We start from the raw sequence: 17,878 nt of genomic DNA on the forward strand, positions 1-17,878 counted from the left end.
GATTTTTGGTGGATTAAAAATAAATGTCAATGAAAATGTTAATGTACGGATTACGTAAACAAGTTCCTTGAAATGCATATTTTACACGAGCGTAAAAGTAATCTATTTTTTGAAATAATACGAAATTTATGCGTATACATGCATATACATGAATCTAAAATACTAAATGTTTGACTCTACATTTAGAATTTCCATTATTTTACACATAATGCAGGTACATTTTACGATTGATCGATTCCTAATGATATTAAAATTATATGCCAGAATGTTACATAAAAAAATAGTGTCCACTTTCTAGTTTTGGCAAGAAACGTCCGAAAAATAGGCATTTATTTCTTCATATCGGTACTTTTAAAGATAATTACTTTTTCAAGAAATTTTCATAGTTCTATTTACATATATTTCGATTTTTCGATTGGACACGCCTTACCATACGTACATTATACTACTTAAGATAAGTAGCAACCTTGTATGATAAGGGTTTAGTGTAAATTAAGGAGGAACAGTGTTTTCACGATTGTGACTTAATCTTAGATCTGAAAGTGGCTATAAAGATCTGAAATAGGCAATAAATTGCATCGATACTTCAAAAATGACGAAAGAAGGAATTCGTTAGTCAACTCATTTCTCGCACGATCGGTATGTCCCGTACACGTGGATTAACATCATGGACCCCACCTCTTCCGTAAAGCTATCGCTACGCGAGGATCATCTTCGAGAGTGAGTAAAAGCCGCGTGCTAACCGAGTGTGGGCACAGACAGCATCATGAGCTTGGTGAGTACTAAACCACTCATTCACCTCTGTACACTTCCTTTTGTTCGATAAGTTTTCTCTTTTCATTCCGTCTACACCTCCGATCCCCTTTTCGCTATCCTTGCGATATTCATTTTCACCCCCAAAGGTGACGGATATATATTTCGTGTCGTGTGACAGTGAATCAATCATACTTACGGTCTTAACGATAAGTGAAAAGTGCTGAACGTTTCTGGAAAGAGTCAAGTGAAAAAAGGCGTCTGACTTCTATCCGATTGTGCGCAGGGAAGAAAGCCTAAATTTCTTTTTATTTAACGAACAACTCGATATCTTGTTCAATTTGTTTTTTTCTTTCTTTTTCAATCATTCATCGTCGATCAATAAATAATTCAGGATGGTAAAAGTAAGTTGCTTTTCTTTATAAATAATTTCATAATCAATTATATTAAAATATTTGCATTTTCTTCTTTTATCAAAGAATCTAGGATCTATCGTATAAAATTATCTGGAAGAGTAAAAGCGAGTTCTCTTTCTTGCTTTCGTAAATGTTTGATGCGCGTGTGCTTTTGGAGATAATTATCATATACTTTTATATTGGTACGTGAAAAGTCTGCCAACACGATGGTAATCGAAAGTTAACTTGTGCCGTGCGATTCAATGCTGGAAAAATTTCAGATTTCTAGCTAGAAGAAGTTCCCGATGAGCATTCTGTTCAGCCGACTTTCTTCTCTTCTCTGTTCGTGGGCTCCACGGTTCAAATAGTTGCAGGTGTACACACGCTTGATATTTCATTCTTCACTTGCACTTAATTCAACATAGTAGATATGTTTGAATAGTTACAGCTTTCCTCTTGGTTTGAAAAACTGAAGAGACTTTCCCAGGTCGTGCGCGAAAAGGTTTTATTAGTAGTAGGACTAGCAAGACTGTGTAAGAAGTTCAATTTCATGGAATTTTTTCAGTAACTTTTCTAGTATCGTTACGGACCAAGTATTATCTTTTCTCATGATTATTATAGCTAGATATGTTTAATAGAATTCATATTGAGCTTCATACAAAAAAAAAAGAAAGAAATGATTACACTATATCGCATTAATTTTGCTTTAGATACAATACATTTAGGTGTAGATTGAAAGTCAGGAGTTTTAATGTCGAAAGGAAAATCGGGCTTTCTAGTAGATCCGATTATACAAAATTAATTAATCCATAAATCGTACCGCTAAGATGATTAATGTATTAACAATAATACGTTTATATTTCGTTGAACGTAATTTTAAGGCCATTCTTAGTTTCGTTCTTAGTTTCACTGTCGAACAAGGTGCACGTTTCCATCGTCAAGAACTTTCTTTCGGTCACCATGCTGCTTTCCTCCAATTCTTTCCCTTTTACTGTTCCGTTCTCGTAATTACACGAATTATTTTCATTGTGTTTCTTCGCACAATCCGCTTCGTCGCAGAAAATCGCGGAATGAAATTAATTAATAAATATTTTTTGTACGATGCTCGCGTGTCTTTACAACTTTGATATTTGAGCAACCTACTTGTTATATGGTACAAGAGCGTGCATCGCGAAATGCGATCAATGATAATTAAAATTAATTTCGCATAAAAGCTATTCGATATAGTGAAATACGCGAAAGGAGCGTGATACGTATCTACTGTAAAAGGATTTTCATTTCGCGGTAAAAGTCAACGAATTTCGCGCGATGACGGCTTTCGCACGAGTTAATGAACCATATCCCAAGATATGGGATGCGATCTATTTATACAGGGTGATCTATACACGCACAGAAACTTAATTTTGTGGTTATAGGCTGTGGTTTTTCTTCCATCGCGTAGTTTCATTTATCGTTTCACCGTAGAGATTGTAAGAGCGTTTCATTTCTCTTGACCTTGGACTTAGAATCGATACGAGAAAAGTGTGCTTCGTAGGCTAAGGATGTGGGTGTTTCTTACCTTTCTTTTGCTTTAAAAGATTATTAAAAAGAAATTGGAAAATTATTTTGGTAGCTAAATACGTAAAAAATGTAAGATATCTACATGACTTTTTGGATTACTTTTAGCATTAAAAAATAATGAATAATACTTTGGCATTCAAAGAAATAATATTTAGCTGACACTGATATATTAACATTAATATCAGGATTAGGTGTAATCTCTTTATCTGAATACTTCAATAAAAATATATATTCTTGATAAAATTTTTGGCCATAGTCAACCCTTTGTTAACAGATGTCTTACATAACAAAGACATATAATAATTCATTTGCAATTTCATTTATTGTCTCGATAAATTATGGACCAGCTGTACTTTCCATTTGCATCGTTATTATAATTTCATTTTTGCCGCTTACGGTGCAAACGATGATCGATCATTTAAACAAAAGGAGAAATAGTTGACTGACAGTAATTCGTGCAATTTGAATGAGTAACCACAGCGACAAGGTGTCTCGCGTCTGATCGGTTTCGTTGTAACCGTGTTCTGGGAGAAAGTAATTACCAAACGATTTATGACGAGAGTCTCGATTTGGGTGTGGATACACCGCGTCTCATTCGGTGATGGGTTCGTTGAACCTTAAGCAGGTGGCATCTTTTCGATGCTCGGCCAGAAGAAAGTTTTTTCTCCGGCTGACGGTGACGCGTGACCCAATCCGAAAGGGAGAATCATTCTCTGATCATCGGACCTAAGACGTGTTAAGTTCGTTACGAAACAATTTTAAGATACATTTATGATAATGAACTTATATCAGTAGCTACACGCGAGTCTCTAAATCATCTACTATGAATGTTCAAGTCAGTGAGCATGCATTCGGTACAGAAAGTTTGCATACTGCATATCAAATCAGATACATCAGATTTTTCATTCGAGAGCGAAAATGTTTTCATTCTGATCCAAGTAAATAGTAGAACGCCGATTTACACTGAAAAAGAAACAATGACGATGCAAAGGATTGAAAAGTGTGCCATAGCAATCAGCCTGGAAAGTCCTTTCAGACGGCATATCGATACATATTTTATTGCAAAGCGGCCAAAGATGGGCGATGCTTCCTGGGATACCTAAATATTATCATCGATCCATCTCTCGACTGTAGATCTTCTTCGATCGCTTTCCATCGTGATCCACCATACCACGCCGATGGTACCGAATCCATCACGGCGACTTTATCGAGTTATGCGCCCCGTCGGATAAATTGTCCCGAAGGAGGACGTTCCCTCGGCCGTCATTACAAAGCTGTCATCCGCGACTTTCACTCATCGCCCGCGATACGACGCGTAGCACGGTACGTTGCAAGCTAATTGCACTTTATTTCATTCGTCGCATCCTCCTCCTGTTCGATCGGACCTATGCATTATTCAACGCCAAGGACTCCGGTTGTATAACCGGGCAACGTGCTTGGCGACATTGTCAAAATGCGCTTTCACGCGTCCCAGGATTTCCGCGTTTCTGTCGTGGACCTGTTCGAAATATGAATCGCCGCTTCATCGGCCGTAGCGATCCCTTGTTGCCTATCTTCCACAAAATCAGCCTTTCGAACTTTGCGGATATTCGCGCTGCGATGCGTGCTATGCCGCACCGCGAACGTGTGATGCTTGTCTTTCACAGTGATACGCAACGGTGATGCGTTACGAAGATACGCAACAAGCTGATGTATTCACCTCAGTTTTATCGGATAAGGATATCTGATTGGGGACAGGAATAGGGATAGTATACTTAAACAGTCAGACGCGCATTGGTATTAGTCTCGATACAAGTCTCATACCTGACGCGTCAAGATAGAGATCGCATGGTACCTCTACGTCTAAGGATCATTACCTAGTCCCCTGCGTAGGCGTTTTAATTAGCCGAATCGCGCAATCTTGTCTGCGAGATGAGTTTCGCTTTTTAAACAATCCGGCAAAAATGCGGTCAAACGCGTCTCCGCGTGTTACATCAAGCGGATATCCAGGGCTTTCACGTGACAAAACTCGAGTTGCACGCCCGTGATCGAGCTTTTACGCTCGTGTCAGACCCGCGACGAAGCAGCATGGCAAGTTCATGAGCGCGTACATCCTCGACACACTGCCGAGTGAAAGTGCCTTGCCTTCGGCGTCTTCCTTCTTCCACTTTGGCGGGACACTCTCACGGTATTTTGCCTCCAATCGACCGCTACTAACTGTTCATTAATTGCTCGCAGCTTGGACCAGATATATCCGAAAGTTCACGGTACTTTGCCTCTCCTTGTTCCTTGGACGACTCCAATTATCGCATAGTTGTCGATTAAGGAACACTGTTGGATCTCGTACTCCGTAAAGAGGTCGATTCCGGGAGAATACTTGGGGCTTTCACGACCCAGCAATGCACAGTTAACCTCTTGTTATATTAAAGATAATAGAAAGATAATAGAAGAGATAAAAAGTGGAACACTGGAATTCATTTCTCTCTTCATCAACTAAACATTAACATCAATCCGTCACGTAAACCGAGACTTAGGAGCATTTGTTACTAGAAACTCGAAGATTGTTTTCTAATACAAGGAATGCGCCCACTTTCTTTCTTGTTGCGTTTGTCTTCGTATATTTGACGATTGGTAGGAAACAGCTGAACTGCACGACTATAAATTTGGATTCATAGATCCTTGCCAATAGCTGCAAACGGCATTCATAACGCGTAACTTGTGGCTGAAACGCCAAGTGTTTTGTAAGTACTTCCTTCCTTCAATCATCCTTACATGAATTTTGGTCAACTTTCACGACGATTGCGAAACGACGAGTGAAAAACGTTCTAACGAGTTCTGGAAACCTGTTTCCAGTTTTCATTCAGTCCGGAGGAACCAAGTTCCACCATTTTACTACCTTGAAACGCAGCTTCTGTATTTCCTTAATCTTTTACCCTTTAATTTTGTATTTTTGATCAAATGCTTCTGTATCATTTAATTACTACTAACTCGTATATTTAATGCAGTTATTAAAATTTATAATAGGGTTAACAGATTATAATAAATAATTGTACTTCAGCCTTTTGAATAGAAATCGCCAAGAGAAAATTCAACAACCACCGTTTCAGATTTAATCGAACCTGATTCTCACTATGATTTTCCTTGTGATCAATCATGACAGGCATGGTATTTAAAGAAACCCAGGCTGAAGTGTTTAGCAGTGAGAAACTGAATCGTGGGATCTCTTCACGCAACTTGAGACCATCGTAATGAAATCTATCGAATAATTATTACTGTAATTAGAGCTTGACTGGCTCACTCTGATTACTATTGCGTGACAATTAGCCAAGATGGTCAGCGGTGGCTCTTAATTACCGCGCATTACTTCTTAACCATCTGTCATCGAGAACATAAGAGTGTGCATCGCAATTGTGACGCAACTGAAGAATATTTCTCTTTCCATGGTGACTTATCACCATGTTTTACAGATAACCTGCGCTGATCTTCTATGCCAGGTGCATATCAGATTCCGGAAGCGCATTATTTCGTCATCTCGTGCTCCATTAGAATTACGACGCTGTTATAGTTAAGTCGTATCATTAGGCTAGAGAAAAGTGCATGAAATTTATCTGGAATCATAATAATAAGTACAGAAGAATTTCACTAGTGAAAAGTTTGTGCGTTTGCGTGGAAAAAATGAGAAACTTGAGATGGTTCGAAGACGTTTAATATACGAGGTGTCGAGAGGTGATCCTAATCTTAAAAAATGTTAGTGAATTATCTATTGAGTTTATGTTTGATCAAATGATTCCTTTCTGAAGTATTTCATTAATAATCTATCAAAGGCAATAATTGCATTTGAATGAATATTACCTTAAATAATTTCTGATTCTATTATGTGAATTGCGTTAGCAATGCAGATTTCCTTACAATGGTCGTTATTTATTCAAGGATAATGCATACTGTACATGATTTATCGGTTATCTCATTTAGAAGTGTTAATTAAAATAAAAGATTATTTTCACAATAAAGATAATAAAAACAGAACGATTCGACACTTAAAAAATTATTACTTTTATCTACATTTCACACAAAATGATCTCGTACATCGCTATGTAATATTAGAAAATTGCAGATCTCTTTGGCACAATGATTTTTGTTAATAATAGTCTTTCCTCAAGGGTAACGTATAATTGGCAAATTGTTGTTTCAAGCAGAACGAACGTTAGACGTTTCGCGTGTCATTGTTATTTTCTAATAGACAAGCTGTTTGGTCGGAGAAATTTACGTTGGGTTCGTTCGCGTGTTGGAAAATCGCGGGCTGAGGAGTCGTCATCTGGAAAATCGACTCGTAGAAAGCCGATTGTCGATGGAGGTGTCGCACGCACATAGTAGCTCATAAAATAATACGATTCTTCTTTTACAAGATTGTTTACGTGTTGATTGCGCAATAAAAACCGATCCAATTTTCCGTCTAATCAATTAATCGTACCAATTGTATTTACTTCTTGAAGTTTAAAGTGCCACCCACTTGTTGCCTCCATGTTTAACCCTGCATGAAATTTATTTCTCTTCGACAAGTATGCATAAAAATTCTATTCTATTCAAAGAGTGAGACGTACAGAAATCTGGGACGTATTAATTTATCGCGCAATCAAATCATCAAACACGACCATTAATTACCGCGTCAGCCAAAAAAATTGCGTCATATCATTGTCCATTCATCGTCGTGCGTCCATGGGAAATAACTACTCGCGGTATCGCTAACAGATAACTGTCTACCGGGTCGTTTGGCTCGTGATGCATATACGTGTCAAGAATGACACGTGTCAAACGTTCAATCGACGGACTCGACGAAAGTGAAATCCACGCCAAAAGTGTGGACTGGCTGCTTGCTCGAAGCACACATATATTTCGTGCTTTTCGGCGTTGAGCATATTAATGAAGCGCTGGACCGACGAGGGCAAAACGTTATTTAGAAAGTTTCCAAATATGCTCGGCTACCCGCCGGAGGCTAGACGGCCGAGTACCCATTTTTGCGCGGAAACGCCTCAAAAATAACCACACCATCATAAAAACAGGAATTCGCCACTTGTATACAGAGAGATATTTCGTTTCTAATCTCGACGATTGCCTCGTAGATTTTCTGATTTCTACTTCTACGGTTCTGGCAACTTCTGGGAGGAGATCGTAGATAAGATAGATATAGAATTTGTCGAAGAGTTATAAGAGGCGAGACTCGTTTTCGGACTATAGAAAAAAATGTTTTAGAGGCATATCAACTGCGAACGTCCTTTGAAATGGAGGTAGAAGAATTAATAGGATCAAACGAGAAAGGGTCACCTACTACGAAAGAAGAAATCATTGGTACCAACGTAGGTACCATTCTCTCAACTGAAAATAAGGAAATCATTATTTTAATCGAGTGCAAAAAAAAGATACTGTGAACTAGTAGTATCTTTATTCACATGATTAGAGACGTTGTAAGCGTATGATTGTACTCATAGGATTATCTCGAGGACTACATTTTATTCATTATATATCACGAATTATTTGGTTTTTATGTATTCTAGATTCTAGATTACTTTATTTCACGCGTGTTATAAATTTCGCGATTACATCCACGGTATTTATATCGTTACAAAAGAACTGGATACTATAATCGTACAGACTGAATACTTTGTACAATAACAGAAAATATTTGCGTTTCGAATTAAATATCATGAAGAGTCAAAATTTCTCACTCGCCTCTTTTTAAAAAATCCAGACACTTGCATCACTGCACGAGTCTCCATTCAAGTCGACGTTCAGTGTACAAAGATGCGCAATTCGTCTTCTGACAATCAACAAAAGCTACCAGCAACTATTCCTCATCTTCCCGCCTCACGTTTCGAGCATTTACAAACGTCGCTTTGTTACACGCCTTGTTACCTCTTTGAAACTCTTTTGAAACGATACTTTCTTCGCAAATGTCAAGAGGTATGCGATATTCATATAATACGAGACGACCGTTTCGTGGTTGGAATTTTTCTATCGACTAAGGTCGAGACTTAATTCCTCGAGTACACGAACTGAACGACGATGTTTATTTTCTCCCAAGCTAGCTGACAATCCTCGTTCTTAAACACAGACATTTATCCTGCGTGATCTATAGGCATTCCTCTGCCAAGCAGAAATGAAAATCGCTTTTCCTTTTCGAACGTAGTCACTTTAACGACATGGGTGTGAAAGTAAGACGCTGAGGTAACATTCCACTTCAAACAAAAGGGAAGTTACAGGGGAACAGGTATACGTAGTTCACTTTGCTTGAGTAACTCTGTGGAGTCTCGAACAAATATGTAAATCAGTTGCTGTTCAATCAGTGAACTGTATGGATATTGAGAAAGACGACGATAGAGTTTCTACTTTCAGCCAATAAATATCGATTCGACAAGATAAAATGTAGCTTGCTAGATAAAATAGTTGTCCTCGATATTTAACACCAAGTGAAGAATGTAAAACAGAATGGACTTTTGATTAAAGCGTTCGGATCGTGTAAATGTTTAATCGTGTGCGAATAATCGAACTTGAATGAACTCTGCATTTCCTCATTAACAAGTTGGCGGAGGTGCGGTCTCGACAGCGACTGATCCGTTTCACAAGTGCGAAGTAGTTTCTCTAGAAGAATAGCCATATATACAGACAATGTAACGACAGCTTTTGTCCCGTGGGAAAGTATGGATGAATTTTTTTCCATCAACAGTACGTCGAGATGGGTTTAATCAATTTTTTGGAATTTAAAAACAGAAAATTGCAGACATTACAAGAGGCTCGCTAATTAATTTGGTAATTTAGTTAATGAGATAACACGTATACTCTATGATATTATTCTGGGAAATTTAATTATTCTCGCGATATAAACACAGGGTACATGGTGTAATCGCGTACTTCTCACCAGCCTAATAATTTCTACGCAATCATTCATTACGTCGTGTCTAAAATTTCATATTATAGAATGTTTCTCAATTCCTCATACGTAATAATATTCATAATCGAGGCGAGTTTCCGTAAATATTATCGCTAAAACGACAGTTTAGCGAAATCCACAAATTTTATGAATGGACGTTTCATTTAGTTCAACAACTTTCACTAGGGATGATTCATGAACATTTATACCGCCAAACGATGATTTCGTCTTAAATCCGAATCGTCTGACTTTGTCTGAAACCGAATCTGATAATATGTTAACGATCCATTAACGAAAGGAAAATAAGCTAAACAAGTTAAAAGCGTGTTGATGTCTCATTGTTACGCACGAAACGTACAATATCGGTAGTGCTGTAACTTCTCACGCGTTTACGGCGATATTCTTTCATAATTATGTAAAACCGACTGAAAATACATCCTCGCCGACGAGAGCGTTCCGTCGAAGACGGATTCGACATTTCTAAAAAGAGAAAATCATTGTGAAACGTCCAGATGCTTCGATAAAATTTATTCATGCGCGTCGCAGGTGAATTTATGGACAGCAGCGCTCTTTGATTAATTAGTAAAAGCAGGAAATGGGTGGAAATAAATTCGCGCTCCTTCGATCGCGCTCATGTATACGCATGTATGCATATTAACTTTCCTAGATCCTTTCCATTCGAATGCCGGAGGAACGTGAACGAACTGTAACGTTGCACGAAACACTTGTTTCATTTAAACCAATCAACTCTGATACATTTCTCGCGATTGAATCCAATTTAAATTCACTCTCTATTTTTATCGATGAAGGATTTTCAACTGAATTTCGCAGGTAACACTGGTGTTTCTACTAGCGACGGTGTCGATCACCCTGACAAGATCTCAGGAGCCAGAGATCTCCACCAAGAGTTTAGACGCGGCTCAAGCACCTATAAAATTAGACAAAAATCTTCGTCAAGCACTGCTAAAAGCCCTGAGCGACTTAGAAGCTGAATCCGCAGAGCAGCATAAAGATGAATCGGAAACCATCGCTCAAAGGGACACGAGCGCCTTCGAGGGTGTGGCGAAGAGGAACCTGAACAATGATCTCGGCGTGCAGAAGACCACGTTCTCGTTCAAGAGCTTCCCGAACGACGAGGATGTGCCTAGCGAAGACAAGTTGCAGAATTCCAGTTTCGTAGATGCTGTTCGTTACGTAACCCTGAAGACACCCGGGATGAACATCGAGAAAGCCACGCAGGAAGACGCGAGAAGCTTTCACGTCCACAACGTGATATTACCGGAGAAAAATTCCGGCTCCTATGGCGCCAGAAGCGAATCCAAATTGGAGCAGAAAGAGAAAATCCCGCAGGCGTCCGGGAAGACATTTTCAGTGAGCAAGGTGGAAAGTTTGGCGCTGCCGCCGCCCACGAAGACCTCCGAGAGCCTCACGGGAAGCGATAGCACTGGTATTGCCAGTGGGAACGCGTTGCTTCCCTCGAATCCAACTGGAAGCGCCACTGCGAACGCATTGATTGTTCCAAAACCGACCGAAATCACCCCAACGATATCCACGAACAATAACGTGACGATAACTGGTTCCGACGACTCCAAAGACAGAACTGAGGAAGTGAAAATATTCCAGGCACCATTGGTAGCGGCTTTCACTGTCCAACAGGACGAACAGGGGGTGCCCAAGAGCGTTGTACCTATATTCAGATCCACCGACGATGGGCAAGCTCTCACTCTCCAAGAGCAACTGGAATTTAAACAGAAGCTTTTAGAGAAGCAGTTGGCCGAGCTCCAACAACAACAGATCCAGCAAACGCAGTTCCTGCTCAGGCAGCGAGAACTGTACGAACAACAACTGTTCAAGCGGCATCAGCTCTACCTTCATGGACAGGCTATGCTCAAACAGCAGATGGATGCAGCTGCGTTGAGACGACTGCGATCCGAACAACATAAGAAATTAGAAGAGGAGCGTATCAAATTTGAGCTGCAAAAGCATCACCATCATCATGGTGTCTCGCAGAAACCGTTCTTCGTAGAACAAAACAGTAATCTTCTCTTCCAACCTTCTGTTGAATCCAACGTTCATTTACAACCTAGCTTAGCGCTAGAAGTACCCAACGTGGCCTCACCACCAGCGTTTCAACCAGCCTTCCAACAGGATCCATTACATTCGCAGCAGTTCCAACCGTTGCAGCAGCCACAGCTTCATCATCATCATCATCAGCAGCAGCAGCAGCAACAACAACAGCAGCAACTACAATCGGCGTCTCAGTTACAACAACCTCAACAGTTGCAACAATTGCAGCAATTGCAGCAGCCACAACAGTTGCAACAATTGCAGCAGCCACAACAGTTACAACAATTGCAGCAGCCGCAGCAGTTGCAACAATTGCAGCAATTGCAGCAGCCGCAACAGTTGCAGCAATTGCAGCAGTCGCAGGTACAACCGTACCAGCAACAAAACAGACTGCAACACAGTTTTCCCTTCTCGACCGAATTCCAGCCCCCGTTATCCTCCTCGACAAGGTTGTATCGACAGGAAGCCTTCAATGCGGTGGGAAATTTCGGATTCAACGGAGACACCAAGATTACATCGAACAGGGGAAACTTTGGCTTCAACGCGCCGCAGAGGAACCCTGCGAATTTCTACAACCCCTTCGGGCAGTTCAGGCAGTCGAAGCCACCCACGCCAGCGAAACAGATTCAACACCTTCTGTACCAGTCCGGGATCGCTGGCGACTTGAGCAACGTGCAGGGGATCGGAAATCAGGAGGATCTGAATATAGTTTCCAAAGTGCTGGCGCTGAACGTGGGCGCTGTGCCAAACAAGAATCAACCGGCCACGCCGTTCGGGAAGGCGTCCGCGTGAAGAACGAAACGGAGGCTGGAGTTAGACGAGTCATGTGAATCGCTGCAGGACGATATATTAGTAAGGTGAAATCGAGCTCTCACTTTTTCCCTTCTTGCTCATCTCTAACCGCCTTCTTCTTATCGACTCCGACGCGTTCCGCGCGAGTACTCCCGCGGGGCGTGGTGGAGAAGTTCTTCCGGTCCGGTCTCTTCGTTTTCAGAAACACAACGGATCCTAGGCTTCACAGTTTTCAAATTAGCTTCGCAATATTTGAATCACTTTCGTTTTCTATCTTTTTCTTTCTGCTCAGGGAAATGTATTCAGCAAAATTAATTGTCGATGCTACAGAAATTAGATCATATAACCGCGGAAACCTCGAATCACCATGGCTTCTACATTCGGGCAGAGCTTTCGGTCGATGGAATGTACCGGGTGTACCACAATCGACGAGCTGCAAGCAACGAGTAATCTCGGGCAATTCCAAGTGAAATCGAACCAAAACGTTCGCATAACCACGCATGCAACGCGCTCGCGTTCCATAGCGCGTGGGATCGAAACGATTCCCGAAGAAGAAGAAGAAATAAAAAGCCAGGGGACTTTCCAACCTCGCGTCGCGCTCGTAATAAGGAAGTCCTTAAAAGATCGTAATGATATTAATTAGAATCGCGAGCATTTTAAACCCACATACATAATAGTCACCGTTCGCCCCAGGCATGTCTCGTTTTGTTACGTAAAGCTTAAATCCGCGTTGCGACACACGCGGATTCCGTATGTACATAATATCGCACGATCCTTGCTCCCTATCCTCGATTTCGCTTTCTTTTCCTCTGTTTCTTTTTTTCTCTCTCGCCCTTTTTTCCTACGTTTTCTGTTATTGTATATCGTGTGCCCAAGTTTCATCACGATGTCCGTGAAACGTGCTCAATCGTAGAGAGAACAGAGCACCGTGAAATCTATTTGCAGCTTGCGTTGCAGAGAAATTCGAGCTGTTTCTAGCTCACTGATAATTGATTTGTACGGTTCTAATACTGCGAAGGGGTTTCACGGTGTTCATGAATCGTAAAAATAGTTATCGTAACTGTAAGATGTGCAGAGAAAGGGAAATATCATTATATACATGCAAAATACCATGAGTAGCAAACGTAGTGTCGGAGTGGTGGAAAATAAATGGTCAATTTAGAATCTAAGAATCGATTGAGGTCATTATATTGTACGAAAAGAAATCTGGAGGTTTGTGACTTAAGCGCGCACTTATGTGGCTTGTCTGACCATGATCTTTTGGTGCAGCTTGATCTACTTCTACGCACGAATGTCATAGAGTCAGTCATCAGTTAGGGTTCTTCACATATAGACCATGAATGTTTCAATTCACTGTTTTGCGCGTTATAGTTCATCTGATACTTTTTTAGTATGTTTATAATAATCACAAATTGTACGTACACAAGTGTGTACATAAAGACTATGCATAAGTGTGTACTGAAATGAGTGTACTTAGTGTGTGCACAAGTGTATACTTAACCAAGCATAAATAAATGCATACTTGCATAGGTATAAATAAGTGCACAGGCAATTAAGTATACATATGTATACATAAAGTAAAGCACGAATTAACAATTCACAGACGTCAACTCTGTCGACACTTATTTTCCATCAACTGGGCACAATTTACCAATTCCCCATTATAGAGAACAAGATCGATCGCCGCCCTGTCCAACAGCCAAAGCCAAAATTTGTCACGAAAGGGCGATCAAATAACTTGGACGATCGCATTAAAATGCCAATAGTTGGCAAACAGTCGATACAAGCGAGATGTTTCTGCAACGACAAACAGTCATACCGCATACCATACACGATAACGAACAGCGTGGCCGTACACCCGATGTCTCGGGTCAGGGTCACGCCGTTGACTGCTAACTATTTATCTAGATATACTAGGTGTACAGAGGGAGCATTAGAGCTAACGGGAACGTCGCGCTACGAGGAACACGGCTCTCCTGAGATCAAGGGGTCTCGCAAAATTGTGCATCCGGCCGCGCGCGTCGGGATTGAAAATACCTCGCCGACTGTAAATAAACTTTCGCCGCGAGAGACGCCTCGCAATACCACCAAGGAAGAGTGTAAACGCCGCGTATGTGTACGCGCCTGTCCTCAATTTCACAAACGTTTGGCATAGATTCGTGATTTCTCTCCGTTGAACGGATCGATGGATCTGGTGTCTCGGGGGTTGGCGTGAACTGATGTCTAAGAAGACGATCACTTAAATTGAATTTAAGCAGGACGTATGAAATGTCTGCTTGTGAACATTTGCTATTTTGTCGGTGCACTGCATTTGTGGACAGATTATCTGGCTGTAAAGACAAGAGTTTATAGTATATGAATATTTTCTTTAGCCAATGTACAGATATACATATAATATGTACACAGAGTATGTAAAGATGCATTGATCATTCTTGCTGCAGCAGTGGCGCTCGACAGTAGATCAGGCAATAAGAGTCAGACGAAAGGTTCGGTTAACCGGGTCCTCATTGAAAGGTTCCAATAAGTAAAATAGAAATCAATGGAAATCTGTTATTGTGTTATGTTAAAATTCTGTATTTCAATATTTTGTGAAAGTAAATGTAATTTGTCGATAAATGTACTTGTTTCACATGAAATTTTATTTTATAATTGATAACAGAAAAAGGCATTTCATACGTTTCTACCGTTTGTCGTGGGTGCATAGAAATAGCGACGATTTAGGTCGATTATAACTGAAATCTCTATTGTCATCAATTAATCAGATTGATATGATATTTGTAATTTTTAGTGATTTAATATGGTTAATGAATTGAATTATGATAATATGTTCATTTGACAACTTAAATAGAGAGGTACCAAGAAAATGTAACTGTTACAATAGTTTAATAGTGTATAACGAGAAAAATGATTTGGATAAAATTTACTGCTTTCCGAATAATTAAGAATAACGATAAAAATACGAAGATCTATATTTTTATACGTAAATATAATTTCTTCTATAAATACTTGTCAATGTAAAAAATATGGAAGATTATTAAGAAGGAACGTGACAAATCGAAACGTGTGTAGGATGCATTTTATGCGAGAGTAACAAAGAGGTATATGCATACAATAAAAGAACAGAGATGCGATTAGTTTATAAAAGTGTGTTAAGACTTGAACTTATGTTACAAATTAATATAACGCTAGAGTATGTAGATAATGTTAGACTTAATCGACAAGTTTTGCTTGTAATTTATCTGACGCCAAACTGTACGAATTTCTGTAAAAATGTTAATAAACTAATTCGTTTAAAAAAATAATACATCCTTCATATTTCTCCCTAGATACTGAACCTATGTGTAGTTTTTGACAATAATGTATTATAATGTCTTTTAACAAGCTTTTGTCGTAATAAATTTTAGAATTTCCAGACAACAATATACTTACATAATTGTTACTTATATATTGATACATTTGTGACTTTTACGAAGTGTACATTCGCGATAAATATTTTATAAGTTTTCTGTACATTTTAAGATTTATTTTATTATAAATTTTATCGGACATTTGAAAACTTGAATGAGACGCTTTAGCTAATTTTAAATAGATCGAGCTAGGGCGCGACGATTAATCAGCCGTGCCTCCTCAAATTCAAATCCACATACGCCATCTGTGATGAACTGTAGTGAAACAAACATGACGGATGAGAAAGTAGGTTCTTTGGAAGAAGAAGCTTTGAAAAGAAAAGAACGCTTGCAAGCACTAAAAAAGAAGACTGAAGATAATAAGGAGAACAAGAATGATGATGACAGTAAATTGCCAAAGTAAGTTCTTTCATTTTTTCGGAGTATATTCAATACTAACCTCGACTAACCTAAAAATACCACTAACTCCCATTTCTAACTGCTTAATCGAAACAGACCAAAGTTTCGGAGTTACAAGCCCCAGGATGAAAGTCTTAAGAATATAGTACTAGAAGATGCAAAACCAGGAAACGTGGAAGAGGAGGTGCAGGACCAACTGAGCGCGGCAAACACTAAAGTTGTTATCGAAGAACTTGTGAGTACCCATTTAATGTAAAGATAAGCAATAATCCATTTGTAACTCTTCGTGATTGCCTTTATGTGGCTCACAAAATAAGCGTGAATACATTGACCAGCTTTCACATTTAAGCTAACTTAATGTAACCTAAAAGAATGAGAAATTATGGTGCGTTAGTTGATAAAAGAATTATGTTATGTGGATTATGCAAGCGTGTGTGTGCATGTGTGTTATCACAATCTTATTTCGAACCTGTTCCATCTCTCTCCGATTCATGCTATATAGTCTGTCTGTTACGGTATGTAGTCTGTGATTTATATTATCATTTTTGATTTATAATAAAATAAGTTGTATCAATTATACAACTGATAATAGTTAAGAACTGTAATAAAAATTCCTTAGGATATTAGTAATCTAGCTCCCCGAAAGCCTGACTGGGATTTGAAGCGAGACGTAGCCAAGAAATTGGAGAAATTGGAAAGGAGGACACAGAAAGCCATAGCAGAACTGATAAGAGACCGCCTTAAGCAAGGTCAACACGATTTGGCTGCTGTGGTAAATATGGCGACCAAGGATCAGACAGAATCACCCACTTGATACAATACAGATGCATATTAATAATTTTTATACATAATTTTTGCCTTGTAAATATTTAATATTTTTGTATATATAACATAGTAGTAATAATAATATTCTACATTGCTAAGAATTATATTTTTTATTACCTACATTTCAAGTTCGACACAATGTTTCATTTGAAGAAGTCTTATCTACAAAATTGAATATACAGGCAACTCTCCTAAAACTTTCATATTGCCTGTACTACACTATAATGAAATTATATCAAGAAAAACTCTGAATTTTTGCTCTTATGTGTTTTCAAAATCTGTTAGTACAGTCAAATTGTGTTATAGGAGAATTACATATGTTATCATGGCAGCAGTAGGAACTGTTGAATAAATGTATACTAATATTTTTGTTAGCCTCTAATAAAACACTTCTCTTCCTTCCATTTATTGACCCCTTAGCTACTAAGTGCCCTATATATAAGTGGCCACCTACTAAGTCATTTTTCGGAATGGAACGTCATTACAGAGACTTCCCCCTGAATAGTTTCTTTTTAAGCGGGGGTCACTATAGTGGCTTACATATATGTTCTTGTGTTGAAAGCTATTTAAGTACATTATATGTGCGATGTGGAAACGTCTTCATATGTCTAAAATTTTTTACTTTCAAGACGCGTTGACAATAGTATTACGCACTATCGTTAAGAGTGCACATCTCTATGGCTAAATGCATAGTTGAAGACATCGAAACGCTGATCGCAATACTAATTTCGAATACGCGTTGTAGAAACTATACATCTTCACAACCAGCTTCATCA

At 39.2% G+C, this 17,878-nt stretch overlaps 2 protein-coding genes across 2 annotated transcripts; both read left to right on the plus strand.

Moving 5' to 3' along the window:
- Positions 1 to 614: 614 nt before the first annotated feature.
- Positions 615 to 12,839, plus strand: LOC143428433 (uncharacterized). The gene is made up of 2 exons (XM_076903290.1): positions 615 to 775; positions 10,444 to 12,839. The coding sequence occupies exons 1-2, from the start codon at positions 767 to 769 to the stop codon at positions 12,469 to 12,471; spliced, it is 2,037 nt and encodes a 678-aa protein (XP_076759405.1). The 5' UTR covers positions 615 to 766; the 3' UTR covers positions 12,472 to 12,839.
- A 3,269-nt stretch (positions 12,840 to 16,108) lies between these two features.
- Positions 16,109 to 17,196, plus strand: LOC143428146 (coiled-coil domain-containing protein 12). The gene is made up of 3 exons (XM_076902860.1): positions 16,109 to 16,277; positions 16,374 to 16,512; positions 16,897 to 17,196. Exons 1-3 carry the CDS (start codon positions 16,129 to 16,131, stop codon positions 17,089 to 17,091), a joined length of 483 nt encoding a protein of 160 aa, XP_076758975.1. The 5' UTR covers positions 16,109 to 16,128; the 3' UTR covers positions 17,092 to 17,196.
- The last annotated feature ends 682 nt before the right edge of the window (positions 17,197 to 17,878 follow it).

Source organism: Xylocopa sonorina, chromosome 10, assembly GCF_050948175.1.
Source record: "Xylocopa sonorina isolate GNS202 chromosome 10, iyXylSono1_principal, whole genome shotgun sequence".
NCBI lineage: Eukaryota > Metazoa > Arthropoda > Insecta > Hymenoptera > Apidae > Xylocopa > Xylocopa sonorina.